General features: G+C 48.3%; 8 protein-coding genes across 8 annotated transcripts; 2 read left to right on the top strand and 6 right to left on the bottom strand.

Annotated features, from left to right (window-relative positions):
- Window positions 1–146: 146 nt before the first annotated feature.
- Window positions 147–585, bottom strand: PENARI_c007G03989 (uncharacterized protein; the record flags this gene model as incomplete). Its single annotated transcript, XM_022630864.1, has 2 exons — window positions 147–175; window positions 243–585. The coding sequence occupies 2 exons, from the start codon at window positions 583–585 to the stop codon at window positions 147–149; spliced, it is 372 nt and encodes a 123-aa protein (XP_022489123.1).
- A 1898-nt stretch (window positions 586–2483) lies between these two features.
- Window positions 2484–3050, bottom strand: PENARI_c007G10377 (uncharacterized protein; the record flags this gene model as incomplete). Its single annotated transcript, XM_022631169.1, has 1 exon — window positions 2484–3050. The coding sequence occupies one exon, from the start codon at window positions 3048–3050 to the stop codon at window positions 2484–2486; it is 567 nt and encodes a 188-aa protein (XP_022489377.1).
- A 791-nt stretch (window positions 3051–3841) lies between these two features.
- On the bottom strand, window positions 3842–4733 carry PENARI_c007G10092 (Rer1 family protein; the record flags this gene model as incomplete). Its single annotated transcript, XM_022631151.1, has 4 exons — window positions 3842–3921; window positions 3993–4295; window positions 4434–4551; window positions 4665–4733. 4 exons carry the CDS (start codon window positions 4731–4733, stop codon window positions 3842–3844), a joined length of 570 nt encoding a protein of 189 aa, XP_022489173.1.
- A 564-nt stretch (window positions 4734–5297) lies between these two features.
- Window positions 5298–6379, top strand: echA (enoyl-CoA hydratase echA; the record flags this gene model as incomplete). The annotated part of the gene is made up of 4 exons (XM_022630843.1): window positions 5298–5445; window positions 5503–5640; window positions 5727–6272; window positions 6330–6379. 4 exons carry the CDS (start codon window positions 5298–5300, stop codon window positions 6377–6379), a joined length of 882 nt encoding a protein of 293 aa, XP_022489002.1.
- A 160-nt stretch (window positions 6380–6539) lies between these two features.
- On the bottom strand, window positions 6540–6845 carry PENARI_c007G04692 (uncharacterized protein; the record flags this gene model as incomplete). Its single annotated transcript, XM_022630905.1, has 1 exon — window positions 6540–6845. The coding sequence occupies one exon, from the start codon at window positions 6843–6845 to the stop codon at window positions 6540–6542; it is 306 nt and encodes a 101-aa protein (XP_022488903.1).
- A 127-nt stretch (window positions 6846–6972) lies between these two features.
- Window positions 6973–7741, bottom strand: PENARI_c007G11511 (uncharacterized protein; the record flags this gene model as incomplete). The annotated part of the gene is made up of 2 exons (XM_022631218.1): window positions 6973–7499; window positions 7720–7741. 2 exons carry the CDS (start codon window positions 7739–7741, stop codon window positions 6973–6975), a joined length of 549 nt encoding a protein of 182 aa, XP_022489309.1.
- Window positions 7742–8340: 599 nt separating this feature from the next.
- Window positions 8341–8674, bottom strand: PENARI_c007G06130 (uncharacterized protein; the record flags this gene model as incomplete). Its single annotated transcript, XM_022630970.1, has 2 exons — window positions 8341–8620; window positions 8670–8674. The coding sequence occupies 2 exons, from the start codon at window positions 8672–8674 to the stop codon at window positions 8341–8343; spliced, it is 285 nt and encodes a 94-aa protein (XP_022488987.1).
- Window positions 8675–10926: 2252 nt separating this feature from the next.
- PENARI_c007G04382 (uncharacterized protein) lies at window positions 10927–12929 on the top strand (the record flags this gene model as incomplete). Its single annotated transcript, XM_022630886.1, has 6 exons — window positions 10927–11198; window positions 11256–11467; window positions 11525–12234; window positions 12296–12378; window positions 12438–12516; window positions 12570–12929. 6 exons carry the CDS (start codon window positions 10927–10929, stop codon window positions 12927–12929), a joined length of 1716 nt encoding a protein of 571 aa, XP_022489288.1.
- Window positions 12930–14605: the final 1676 nt, after the last annotated feature.

The raw sequence follows: 14605 nt of genomic DNA, 5'->3' as shown, positions 1-14605 counted from the left end.
AAGTTGCCTTTATTTGTCGATACATGCCACATAGCTGCATAGACCATGTATTTATTCTCGATACTTCTGTCCGTATTTCCTTCGACGAAACCATTTCTGTCACCTTCCCGGCACCTAAAGTCCCCAAAGATCCATGTAACTGCGACCTAAGGCACATCAAACCCATCTTCCAATCCTATGGTAAACCCGTCAGCACCGATTGCAGATCCCATTAAAATAAACCTAATCCTACCTTTACCCACGATCGAGATCCTCGATATGCACCAGCTGAATCACCTCAACAACAACCTGTTCGTAAGGATGCGCCTTTCGTAGCGCCTTCACAGCCTCTCGCATAACCCCCACACCGACGCAAAGTGTCTCAACCTGGTACTCCTCAACCTGCACCAATACACCTGGCTGGCCGATATAGGGGGTGGAGTTCGCACTGGGCCGGAACTGATCGATGCCGAGAGTCTCAAAGCTGACCTCGGAGTAGCGGCCGCCCGGATATTTTCCAGCGCCAGCGGAGAACACGGCCTCTTTGCACAACGTCAGGTGGGATGGTGGCACGCGGAAGATCAGCTTGAACTGGGGTGTAGACATTTCTAGGATGGCGACCGATGCGTGTATTGCTAGGTTGGAATCAATGCGGAATGAAAGACCGTGTGCGGATACGATAAATTCTGGAGATATAGTATCGGGGCAGAGATTCTTGTTGTCTTCGCCTTACAGACGGATGGACGGATGGATGGATGTATGACTTCGTTTGCCCTGAAACGAGGAACGAGTGAAGGTTTACTACCCCGCACAACCTGTCCGCCTCAATGATTGCAGGTACTGAGCTGTCATGTAATGCGGAGAGCTCATAATTCAGCGATAATATCCTGACCTTTCAAAATTTGCTGGATTACTTGCCATCGATAATTACAGTGCCATTTTCGACACGAGACAGGTGGACTCTATCAGCCAAATCGAGATGTCGTTTCTGGGAAGTCTTCTCCACCGGTTCATGCAGTGTGCGCTCTACCTAAACCTTTAATTACTCCAATAGTATTAGATCCCTGCCTTGACACTGCTGGGCGGTTCCTGGAGGCAGTCAGTGGCTTGAGTAGAACTTGATGGATTTCAGCAGGCTACTGGGAATAGGATAGCAGGTAACAGGAATTCCCAGGGACGCCGGCGTGATCGAGCTATAACAAGAAGCTGACGGGAGTAGGGGCGCAACCATGCGGATTCTGGATATTGACAGCTGGAGTCTGGGGGTAGATAACGGTAGATTGTCGGGTCGGTGAGCCGGGCCGTTTGTTACACCTCAGGCAGAAGCTATCACGTGTTGCTTTACCTAACCAAGCCGCGGGCTGAAGCCGTGCTGACATCTACTCACTGATCCTGAGCCTGAGCACCCTCATAAAGCGGCGGCAGCCCAGATAGGAAAGGCCCCACCCGGCAGACATTATCCTGTCTATATAGCTGCATATATAGTTTCACCAGAGCACTGATCCCCGGAGTTGATCAATGTAATTGCCACATATGTACTCTATAAGTCGGCAAAGCGCGGGCCGGTGCGGTGGGTGTTTTCATAGTCGAAGTTTGGCCAGGTAGGACGGATAGTAGGCCCCAGACGTGCACTTCTTCTAACCCCAGCATTTCATCGGCAGCACTTGCTTCTCCGGGCATGCCGTAAACGATATAAAAACCCCCTCTCTCCTCGTTCTACTTTATCCTCTCCGTTTTTATATCTTTCGGTGCACCTTTTTCAATGCTGCATTTCCAAAAGTAGATACATACTAGACACATGGCCAGCTATTTCAGTGCCTAGTAGACTCTACTGTATTTGCAAGGTCTCTTCGATTGAAATGAGATCCTTGATTTTTGTCTCTTTCGACCTATTACTAGTACATAATTCTTTTCGTAAAATGTAATCACATATCTAATCTGGCTATGTGGACTGTAGCTCAGACGGCATTTGAACCATTTTGAGCCCTTTTTCACTCAGTGTATATGGCTATTCTCTCTCACACACTAGACAAACATGATACCATGTGCAACTAGAAGGCAAAAAAGTGAAAATAATAAGGTTCTCTGACGTGTTAAGCTCTATTCGTCGTATTTGTATTTCTTCCTTTGTCATAACTTCGTTCATCTTCTTGTCAGCACATCACCACAATACAAAGATGGAAATATGCCTGAGAACAAATTTATTTAACCATAAAAGTTCCCGGGTGGGTGCTTGCGAACCATGCAATACGAGAATACCAGATAGGGTTGCACAGAACCCATGACAAGCTCAAACAGCATGACAAGCTCCCTCCTGCCAACCAGCCATACCACGAGAGAATCTCCCAAGCAGTAGCTCCCCGCATAGAACCCCAAGCAAGATAGCAATGAAGACCCCAGTGTTGAAGCTCATAACCGCTAGCATGCTGTTCAAAGAACCGACAATTAGTAGAGCATTTCAACAACCACAACATATGCAAGTAGCCACGGAAGTGAACGAAATCTTACAGGAGATATCCAATCAAAGCTCTAGCCAATTCCAGCAATCCCCGCACTCCATCCTTCCGAAGAGACCATCTTCCACCAGCCTCCCAAGATGGAAGACGAACCCTGCAAGACCACTTCCTCAGCGGAGTACCTCGTTCAAGTAGAGGAGTGCTCGAGCGTCCCCTTTCATCATCGTCGTAAGCAACCGGAAGTGTCTCCTCAATAGTCTCGTCCTCGCCCCCGTGGACGCGCATGTAAATGGGAAGAGGACTGAGCTTTGCTTTTTGGACGTCTCGTCGTGAATGTATGGCTGTAAGCTTCAAAGCTGGCGGGACGGGATTGTGGTGGGTCCACGACTGCTCGAGTTGGAACTTGAGTGCACCGAGGAAACGGTTTAGGACTGCGAGAAGGAAGAGGAGGATTAGTGTGAGGATGTATCGGGTTGGTGTGGAGGTTGTCCAGCCTGTGAAGAGGATTGTGACTTTTGTTGAGGCTGAGAAGGTTGATGCCATGTTCATGTTGATGTTTTGATCCATGCTTGAGCTGTCATCCGTGTGGGAGTGCGATTGTGAATGTGTTTCCATGGTTTGATAGTGATAGCGTTCCCTGAGAGTTTGAGTGAGGGAACGGTGATAGGAAATTTGCAGTGGAGAAGTCGTCAAGATAATCAGATTGAGAATATTGGAAACTTGGATTTGGACTTGGGCTTCAGTCAAACGTTTAATTTTCTCAAATTGGATCGTAGTAGCAAATGACCGCAAATCCGCTCAGCCGATTAGGTACTTGTCTCAGGCTACCTCCTTATGAAAATCAAATACACAAGTACCTTGCAGGGTAATCTCCAAGAACATAGTACAGCCATAGGCTATAAGTCCTTTCACACCCCAGCTTTATACAATCGACATGATTAACCCGGGGCAATTTGAAAATGAGGGAAAGAGGTGAAAAAGGAGGCCAAATTAGGACGAAAACAATGGATAAAACGGCATACTCGCTTCAAGGCATTCATGTAGAGACTATTCAATAATTCATGGCACTGTATACACATTTATGACACCTGTTGTATGCACTATAAGCCAGAAAGGCTGTCAAAAGGATAAATGGAAGTTGAGTCATGACTTCAAATCTAATCATATTTTCACAAGTGAAGAATCCGGTCCAAATGGCAACCGTCTAAGCAAAGCAGTGATTATAAAAACAAAGACTGGAGAAATTCATAAAATGGATCGCCATGAGCCCGTCCAATGCTTCACCTCATTTCATATCGTGTCTGTCAGTCCCACCAAGTCAAAACTCGCATACAATACACAATACTCATAGGACAATCGTGGATATAGAGACAGAGACAGCAGGGGAATTAAGAAAGTCAAAGATCTTATGAACGGCCGTACCGCGTCTTGCCGAAGGAGAAGGGCACGTAGCGGTACTTGATCATGTGCTGGATTTGTCGTCGCACTGCGCAGAATAATTAGAACGATATCCAAGAAAGGCAATGAGGGAAGGCCACGCTAGACCGAGGAACATACTCGTCAGCACAAACAGGATGATCCAGTAAACAACCAGCACGGGCCAGAAGACGGGGATATCGAAGATGGAGAACCAGGAGCAGACAAAGCCGATGGTGATGGCCTGGGTGGCCGAGTGCCAGAACTTGAACTCTGGTAGGCGGCGGATGAAAGGCCGGAACTCCTCGTCCTTCTTGGTGGGGAGGCTGGGGGACCCCGCGTCACCGTCCTCGAGGCCCTCGTCCTGGGTGAGGGAAGGATCGAATTTGGGAGTCAGGAAGGCGAGGAAGAGATTCAGAAGGTAGATGCCGAGTGTGTAGGCGACTGTGGCGCAAGATAATCATGTTAGCGGTTTGTTTATGCCAAGGTTCCCGGCGATTCCATTGGACGCTATCTCGCATTGTCTTTTCCGGGGGCAGTATTGCGCTTCGCAATCGCCCAAAGAATTGGGGGGGTCCATACCAATGTACCAGCCCTGCGCGAAGACAATGCGCAGGAAGAAGAAGAACAGGAGCACACCGGAGCCTACCCAGCGGTAGGTTGTGTACGGGGTCGAGGCATCGAGGTAGGCTTGGTATTGCTAATGCGAAAAGCATAGATTAGCATGCTGCTCCCTCCGACTGTTCCAGCAGGTTCGAGGAATGAAGGACTCGAGGGCATTGCGCAATGTCTCTGCCCTCATGAGACACTCACCCGGGTCAATCTAGAGGTGTGCGCGGTCATGGCCGTGAAAGGCGACTGGTCGGGCTCAGGAACATCCATGGTGAAGGGGAGAGGGCGGGTAGTACACAAGTCAAGGCCACCAAAGAGAAAGAGAGAAGGGAAAAAGCAAAGGAAATGATATTAAGATAAGCTGAAACCAGACATTCCGGACGAGAAAGGCACAGGCTCAGGAGGAGAAAAGTGTCCACTGCTAACTGACCAATCAGGCTTGAGATGACTCACCAGCCACTTAGGAGCACGTGATGGGTGGCTATGCAGTGGTTTCGTACTAGCTGCTTTGGGTCAGCTTAGTCACAAGTTTCCCCCTATATAATGTTTTCACCGCCTGCTTTTATACCGCCTTCATATAATCACCTCTATATGGTTAACCTATAATATTTACTAATATGCTGCCGGCAGAATCTGTTTTGACATAGTGGCGGCAATGGACTGCCTTAGCTTAGTCACACTCACTACACGTGAACCTCGGGACGGTTAACTTCGGCGTTTAGTCGCGGGGAAACGGAGGATCTATGATGTTATGCTCAGTACTCCTTCACCCTTTCATCGTCAATCCAATATTTTTTCAACTTTTTAAGCACTTGCATATCATAATCAGACACAATGTTTGCACGTCAATGCACCCGCTTGGCTACCTCCAAGACAGCTGTCCCTTTGACCTCGTATCTAGCTCGAGTCCGGGGTTATTCTTCAGCTGCCGGTAGCTATGAGCACATCCTCACCTCGACCCCTAAGCCCGGTGTTGGTCTGAGTATGTAACCAATGGAAACAAAGCACCCACAACATCAATGCTGACCACGTACTGCAGTCACCTTGAATCGCCCTAAGGCCCTCAACGCCCTCTGCACACCACTCTTCAAGGAGCTCAACGAAGCTCTAAGCAACTATGACAATGATAAAAGCATTGGCGCAATTATCATCACAGGAAGTGAAAAAGCCTTTGCTGGTGCGTCTATATCCAACCAACCATGCCTCAATCCCATCCAATCCCCGTTCAATTCACAATCCTCAGCTAATACTAACACCACACAGCCGGCGCGGACATCAAAGAAATGGCCCCCCTAAGCTTCGCGGCCGCCTACAATGACAACTTCATCGCCCCTTGGTCCCACCTCGCAAACACAATCCGCAAACCCGTCATCGCCGCCGTCTCCGGCTACGCCCTAGGCGGTGGATGCGAGCTCGCACTGATGTGCGACATCCTCTACTGCACCGAAAAAGCAACATTCGGCCAGCCCGAGATCAAGCTCGGCACGATCCCCGGCGCAGGCGGTTCGCAGCGCTTGACCCGTGCCGTTGGCAAGAGTAAGGCTATGGAGCTTATATTGACTGGAAAGAACTTTAGTGGTAAGGAGGCTGGCGAGTGGGGTGTCGCTGCTAAGGTTGTTGAGGGTGGGAAGGAGGAGTTGCTTGAGGAGGCTGTTAAGACAGCCGAGACTATTGCTGGTTATAGTCGTGTTGCGGTTGTTGCTGGGAAGGAGGTTGTAAACAAGAGTCAGGAGTTGCCTCTTAAGGAGGGGGTTGAGTATGAGAGGAGGCTTTTCCATGCGTTGTTTGGGAGCAAGGATCAGAAGATTGGTGAGTTGGCCTTTGGGTGAGTTTGAGCTAGGTTTGCTAATCGTGCTTTCATTTTAGGGATGACCGCCTTTGCTGAGAAGAAGAAGCCTGAGTGGTCCCATGAATAGATATGTGAAGGTTGTATGAGATAGAGAAGCTGGCTCTTTCCATTGCCTGAAAACATACAATGCATAATGCTGGGGACGTACAAGGGAGAATAAAGTATTTCATACAAAACGCGAATCATCATCTAATTAACTCCCACGTCGTGTCTGCGAAAATCGTATACTAGCGTGAATCATCAAGATCCATCTCATCGTCTGGCCGAGCATCACCAGTTGGGGTTCCGCATTTGTACTGGGTTGATGCCACAATTCCCCACGCGAAGACAGCCACGTCGCGGATGGTGTTCATAAGACGGTACGAGTGAGGACCGGTTTCTCCTGGGCATCCAGACACTTCCTGTTCAGAGATCCGAACCATACTCGGAATCCGATGCGCTACCAGAGCTGGATTCCATGCCGTCGCGGCATAGAGTAGTCTTCTGTTCCGGAAGAGGAGTTCCATGAGCTGGTGAACCAGGTGCAGGTCCATCTCGGCACAAGGTGCCGGTCTCTGGACGAGAAGGCCGCAGGATGGCTGGATGCGAGGGGGTATAGGATGGTGTCCCATAGGAAAACACTGGCTCGGTGGCCCACGGCGCCGCAAAGATACCATTGGTTTAGACCGGAGCTGGCTCGGAGATTGCAGGGACAGCGGGGGTAGTAGGGATGGGGGCACGGGCTCGGCGCAAGATGACGACGAGACCGTCTGAGGTACAAGAAACGACGGCTTCCAGCTCGATCGGTGGTAGACTCGGGGCCGCATCCAATCCAAGACCAGACCCATGCACGTCATGTAGAGGATTCCGGAACCAGAATCGCAGGTAAGCGATGGAATCGTTCCTCTTCGCACCTTCGAGACACCTGACTGCACCTCCCAGGCATTCTTCTTGCATACAGTAATAGAAGCTCTGGGAGATAAGCGTGTTTGGACTGATGCCTAGGATCTCCGATACTCCCCTTGTAGCGTACATGATCGTTGCAGTTCGCGTGAAGCGGTTCACGAACATGGTTGCGCGGGGCTCGTGGAGAGGCTCGGTCAGACGCTGAGAGAATTTATTGGAGATCCAGGTAAGCATGTGGTAGCGGGGATCATTTGGAGAGGAATTGAAGAGCTGGCGGACGATGGGCGCATCAACAGCGTGCCCTGTATAGTTGAAGTGTATATTAGTGGGACAATAAGGAGACAGTGGGCTAGGCGCGCCTTGCAAGAGGGAAGTAGGGCAAGTGAAACAAATAGCAAAAGGCAAGTCCCCTAAAGAAGCTCTCTGTCGAAGCACAAAAGAAAGAGTTACTCTGACTTCCATGTCCTCGGCCGCAGACAGTGGTACTTGCGATCAACACATCGTACACTACAGTAGACACACTCGCACCCAACCCAGGAACCATTCTTATGCCGGATCGAACAATAATTCAAGACTGCAACCTTGTCCAACCGCACGCCGCGACCATGGGTCGACCGGGCAAAAGGCAGTTCCGGGGGGTGGAAGTATTCCCAGCAAGAGCGATCGAGGACTTCATGAGGTTGGTAGCCTAGCACCACCTCTATGCTGATGCTATCCAACTTTATAAATTTACTAAGGAAAGGTGAATTGCGGTCTACTGTAGATCAGGCCTAACTACTACACGAGGCCAAGGGAAAATTCAGGGCACGTTCTGCCACATTTTGCCAATGTCTGATTTGTCCCACGATGAGCCTTCACATATTATCTACAGTACTGTGGCAACTCGGCGGCGTGATATTATGGAGAACAGTGGGTACGCCGGGTGTGTGTATTCAATAAGTACTCCAGTCCGATTATTTTCCATTCTCTGCCACCTCTATATAGCCAGGTACTTAACCCCACCCTATAACCCTTGTATATTACGTCTTTCAACAAACGCAACATCCCATCACTTTTCACGAGCTCAGAGCAGAAACGCCGGCGGACACAGGGAGGTTGTTGGTCACGCAGGTCAGGAGATCGTTGATATTGACTTGGCTCAGGTCAAAGGCCGTCGGGGAGAGCAGAGACTTTGGCGTCGATAGGGAGTTTATCGACCAGGGCAGCAACGAGGTTGGCTACAGGCACCTGTTTGAGGTCAAGGTCAAGGTCGGGTATAACATCTCGCTTGACATCCGCATTAACCCCACCCATGTCGACCTCGAGGTCGGGTATAGCATTTCGCTTGACATCCGCATTAACCCCACCCATGTCGACCTCGAGGTCGGGCACTGGGGTCGCAGTGGCAACTGCAGCCAAAAGCGATGCCAAGGATGGCAAAAGTCTTCATCGCGGGAGATAAACCGGCTTTCGACACAAATCTTGGTCAGCACGACATCTTGCACATTAATTTCTTTGTGGATGATAAAACAAGACGTACAACGGGTCGGGTACTTTATAAAATAAGGTAAAGAAAAAAGCGTGAAGAGACAATAGATGTGCTTCGAGGTAAGCAAAATAATGAGGATTCTGCTGAATATGGTTTCATCGTGAAGGACAATAGTAGGAACTTATATACGAGAGATCTACATAAGTTTTACCCCTACAGGTCTGTAAGATCCGTCTGGTTTGCTGTGCTGATCCCTTCCACTTTTATCCACAGTAAGTAGGAAGTTCATCACAGGTAGTATTCTCGGCATCGGACGTAGCTCTCGGTAATAAAATTGATCTATCTCTAGCGGGGAGCTAGACTTAGCTATTGAACTCTGATATGTCTACCTATTCGAGAATAAGCTCCTCCCGCCCCCCAAACCCCCCGATTGGTAATCTCTTTTCAAGCCATGTGGATACCATTCGCCTACTCAAATCCTACAGCAGCTAAGTACTTGGAAGCAGTGGCGTTCTGACATCAAACAGACCCTAGGATGCCTCTAATATTGGAACGAGAACGCAGAAGTCAGCGGAGGGGCTAGGAGAAATCTAATGCTGGTGCTGCATGTGGAAATACTCAATCGGAAGCCAAACCTAAAGTGGATAAGATCGATACGGGAATTCCGAAATAGACTGAACCACTTCAGCGGAGCAATGCGCCACTTAATCTCAATGGCTGCTAGAGAAAATAATCAAACTAAGCTAGACGCTAATGGTCCAGCGGAAGTTTCCCGTGGTAGTAGTTGCTCAAGTCTTAACACCGGTCCCCCTTTTTTACCTGCCCACGTCCGAGTACCACAACTGGTGGCTCAGAGACTGTACTACCGCGACGTCTTAGTCTAATTGTAGTTGTAACTAGGCTTCGTTTTGGAAGTGAGTAAAATTATAGCTGCTAAGCGTTTATATATCACCGGACCATAGACTTTTGCAGTTCTTCGATTTGTTTCTGACCACTGAAGACGAGCTTGTATACTTGGCAGCGGTGCCAATATCATCAACCAAGCACGTATTCGGCGGAAAATTGGCCTTCTAGAGATCAACTCTATCTCAGCTAAAGTGGATCACAACCACTAACCTATTATATATCCGAGCGATCAAAATTGCGATCGGCTGCTAAGCTAGTCCGATCTGTAAGAAGTTTAAGGGAAACAGCCAATAGGGAAATATGCTAGACGATAGCGAAACCATAAAAAAAAGCCGTGACGCCTCAGCTCGCTCTACTTAAGTGCGATTTTTCTTTTGAGTGTCTGTCTTCTATTTACTCTTCGCGGATAGCTTTGGGCGTGTCTGTGTGCGAGTCAAGAACGCTACCCTTTGCCGCATGGGTACTGTTACGCGCTGCTAACTGGTCACAGTTAAGTTAGAAGTTTTCCCGGGTTATACTTGCCTTATGCTTCTCTGCTTCCAACGTCAACGATCTGTCTCTCAACCGTACCGTTGCCTAACAGGCCTTATACGGGCTAAGTCCTTTTGAGGGTATCGAGGAACAATGCCAGGTAGAGCGCCGAACAGATCTATACCGGAGTATTGGTCTACTCGTGAGTGTTGTAAAGTTATAATCAAGTAAAGAGTCACAGTAGTTCTAAACTAAACTAGATACATGAATGTCCTTATATATCCTGAGTCCTTCCTCAGTAGATTAGTAGATGGTAGAACGGTAGATTGGCCTTGGCAAGATCTACCCATTGACTGTTGACCCATCTACTACCTGCATAATCACGTGGTTGCCGTTCCATTTGGTATGTGTGGTTTACACTGAAATGGCAAGTGGCAGGCCGAAAGTGGCCATCTGTTATCCGATATGTCGAACGGCATATGTACAGGATATCCTCTGCCGGGTGGGTCCGCTCAGGGCGGATCATGCTCATGCTCACTGAGCATGATCACGGTTTCTCTTTTTCTTGAATACCTGGGGGTGCCAGAGTATAAGGTACTGGACGTGATCCTGATGACAGATAGATCGGTTGGCTGTCGGTGGCCCATCAGTAAGTTGCGGCCCCGTAACTGATTGGTGTTGGTAGGTCCGTAACACGAATCCCGCGAGCACGGGGGCTCCCGGGAATCAAAAAATAATTCCTGGAATGTATGAACATCATCGGATCGCACATCTTGAAGATTAACGTTAATCTATTAGTGATCATACGGATCAAGCAGGATAGCTTGAATATCTGGTTGTCTCCTGCACCCCACCCTTCCCCTCATTTTCAACCACCGCCGAAAATGACAATCAGAGCTTACTCCGTACCATCTGGATCTGAAATCCTTCTTCGGAAGGGCATTTTGGAGAACTCTGTGCTTTCCTCAAATCTTCCTGCCAATGCCGACCTTTTAGCAAGCTTTGTAAAGTTTTCCGGAAATTCAAAGCCCAACTTACCAATCAACTGGCGCTTTGCTGAAAGTATCTCGTGCCTAAAAGGTCTTGAAGCTATTTGGCTTAATGCCCTTTTGGGGGCTAAGCACAAGCAGAGCCCAGTGAACATTGAAATCGACACGTAAGTGAGACATTCACGCTTTTTTGGAGCCTGCCCGCTGATATATTCCACCGAGAGCAGCGATCATGCCTCCCTCTTTATCATGTCAACATTGCTTGTTGATGTTGTCAATGAAGAAGGCAAGCCTTCCAAGACGAATTTGTCTCTAATCGAGCGATTGATGTCAATTTTCCCAAGCCCAGGAGTAGACCTTGGCCAGGGATCTCTCCACCGCGCGGCCCTTACCAGTATCTACAAGACGAAAGATTCCCGGTTTTACCACGTCCATGGTATGCTACCTCTACATCCTAGCCAAAATGAAAATAGAAATAACAAATGCAACACAGGAAGCATGAATGCCAATCCATCTTTGACTGCCTTGGACATTCCACTGGATCTGCAAGTTTCGTCGATGGCAGAGGCAACCCAGTTGATCCAGAATCATGTTTTGCAACATAATTCTCATGAGCTCGACAGTCTGATGAATGAGACTTATCGCCAAGCTGGAACCATCTGTCTGACCACCGAGGAATACGTGGCCAGCGACCACGGAAAAGCGAATGCCAATGCTGGGCTCTATGAATTGACGCATATCGCCAACGAGACCCAAAAGCCCACATGGTGGCAGGAAACTTCAGATACTGGTGTTAAGCGCCCGCTGGCGGGTTTGAAAGTCGTAGATCTTACTCGCGTTATTGCCGGACCTTCGATATCAAAGGGGCTCGCTGAGTGGGGAGCAAGTGTGATGAGAGTCACTGGCCCGGGTGTCTTGGATTTTCATGCTCTCCATGCGGACCTTAACTGGGGTAAGTGGAACTGCTCCATTGACCTCAAGACTGAGATTGGAAAGGAACAGGTACGTAGCCTGATTCGAGAGGCAGACGTTGTCCTGGACGGTTACCGACCAGGTGTGATGGAAAAGCTGGGATTCGGTAGAGAGGCCGTGCTTGAACTTGTCAGGGATCGACCAGTTGGCCTAATCTATGCTCGCGAGAACTGCTACGGCTGGCAAGGGCCTTGGAAGGATCGAAGTGGCTGGCAGCAAATCAGTGATGCAGTATGTTAACCTCAATTTGTAGAAATAGTGTGATTGCAGCTAACTGATTCTATCTTCGCAGGTCTGTGGAGTATCATACGAATATGGTCGAGCAACCGGACATGAAGCGCCAGTCACTCCTATCTTCCCAAACTCAGACTACTGGTAAGTCGGTTTTTTGCTTTCTATACAAGCATGGTTACTAATTTTTAATTATTCTATAGTACTGGGGTTGCAGGAGTTTGTGGCATTATGAACGCTCTGATCGAAAGAGCAGAGAAGGGCGGATCATTCTACATGGACGTAAGAACCTCCCCATCAGTTAGCGCTCTTCGATTGTAGAACTAACTAGGCAGACCTCTCTCAATTACTATTCCCAGTGGCTGGTCAACTCGGTTGGTGTTTACCCTGATGCAGTGTGGGAAGATGTTTGGGAAAGACATGACCGTCTATCCTTCCGCCATTACGATAATATGTCGGTCATGATCCCTGTGGTTATGAAGACTTTATTCAAAAATAATGCGGCCCAATTGTTCCAGCCGCGTTTCTTTGAAGTTCGCTATTCGGGTGCCGTCGACCGCCGTTTCAAAGCCCTTCGCCCGGTTCTTTCATTCCCTGATAAACAGGTCACTCCTTGCTTCAATATCGGCACAAGGACGAACGGACACGATGCTGCACGGTGGCCAGAAGACCTTCGAACGGAGGTAATTGTCTAGAGCATGAATAGATATTTAACATGATATTTTAGGTAGGCCAACCTCGGTGGACGTAAGCAGCTTGCATTAGCTTAAGTCAATCGTGTGTCTGGGGACCCGCGAATTACTATCATGGCGTACGGGATCACCAAAATAGTGAAGCGTAGGGCGAAACTATCCAGTACGCAGCATGAATTATGGAGCACTTTCTCGCAAACCGTGCAAATGAACTGTAAGCAGATTGCATTACCTAGCGATGGTTGCTTTTACATCTCATCCAATACCGGATTAACGCTGTTATATACGTCGCACAAGGTGCATTGAAGTGAGAGTACTTTCGAAGACCATATCAGCTTTCGCTGCGAACTGTTCATATGTCAATAACCCCGTGAATAACCTGAAGTCACATTGAGTTTATAACTATTGTGAGCACGATAAAAGACCCCAAAGACTAACTCATCAGCCTTAGACATACACTCCCTTAACACCACTCTCTTAACCGAACTTCTCCAAGAAATTTTCACTTGATTCCGCCGCCCTTTCCAGATGTCTGTAGCTCATTCGCTCTCTATCCACAGTGGCATGTGCGTGTGCGATAAGTATCCAGGCCTGAGACTTAGAGAGAGACTGGTGGGGCGGAATCTAAGAGGAGCATCGTTTATACCTCGATCAATGGCAGCGAATAACTGATGGTATAATTCTGTAATAGTAGATGACATGCCTTAGTGGCCTGGTCAGCGAAGTTTTAAAAAGTGCCAAACCCCATTCTAATTTGGACGTAAAGACTCGCTGAAATCTCTTGTCTATGCCCCAAGGTGTCCATAGTCAGTCTAATGTTCTTCCCCCACGCGCGTCTCCCCTCTTCCATACTGAAAGTCCCTAGTTCTATAAGGCTAACCCCACCCCTATAGGATCGAGATCAGATGACTTGTCTAGGACTTGTTCATTTTCACCTTTTCCATGATGCTGCTTATTGTCAAATCCATCGTATCCCTTTACCGTCTTCTTTTCTTTGTTGATCTTGTATTCTCCTTATTGAAGCTAGACACTTCTCGCGTGATTCAAATGCCGCTCCATATGGGTACCTAAGCAAGGCGAGTGCGTTATTTGCGCTGCTCGAACCTTTCCGGGTGTGGCATATTGCATTTGCTAGGCGGGATGTAAGACGAGAGTAACAGCTCCTTTGTGAATCTATCTTTTCATTTACCATGGTTTGTAAAAGGAGAATGGCCTAAGAAGCAGCGCACAGAGAATGGAGCTTTTCAGCATCCTTGATGATGGATGCAATGGCATGTCTATTACAAATGACTTGCGTTCGGATAATGCTAGCGGTACTTGTACATTGGATTCGGTAAGTGACAAGGGACGGTGTAGTAGCGTGCTTTGTCGAGGAGTTGAATGAACAATTTGTCTACACGCGTACATTTCTTGTTGCCTGCTGTACAAGATTTCCCTAGATGTACTGGTAACCTGATATACTTCGATCTTCATCTCACAGCACAAATGACTGCTGGATCGATATCCAATTCCCTTATAGAAGAAGCCTTTGCAGGCGTGAATCGACATGCATCTTTAACGGGCCATATTTCTTCCACAAAAGTTTAAACCATGTTTTTAATTTCCCTCGAAGGGTGTCCATGGCCTGTGCTGATAAAGGAATTGTCAGAATGGGCTCCGTCGTCTGGTCTTTCATGTAG

Source organism: Penicillium arizonense, assembly GCF_001773325.1.
Source record: "Penicillium arizonense strain CBS 141311 chromosome Unknown PENARI_contig007, whole genome shotgun sequence".
Taxonomy (NCBI): domain Eukaryota; kingdom Fungi; phylum Ascomycota; class Eurotiomycetes; order Eurotiales; family Aspergillaceae; genus Penicillium; species Penicillium arizonense.
Note: the sequence above shows the minus strand (reverse complement) of the source record. Positions and strands in the feature narration are given on the sequence as shown.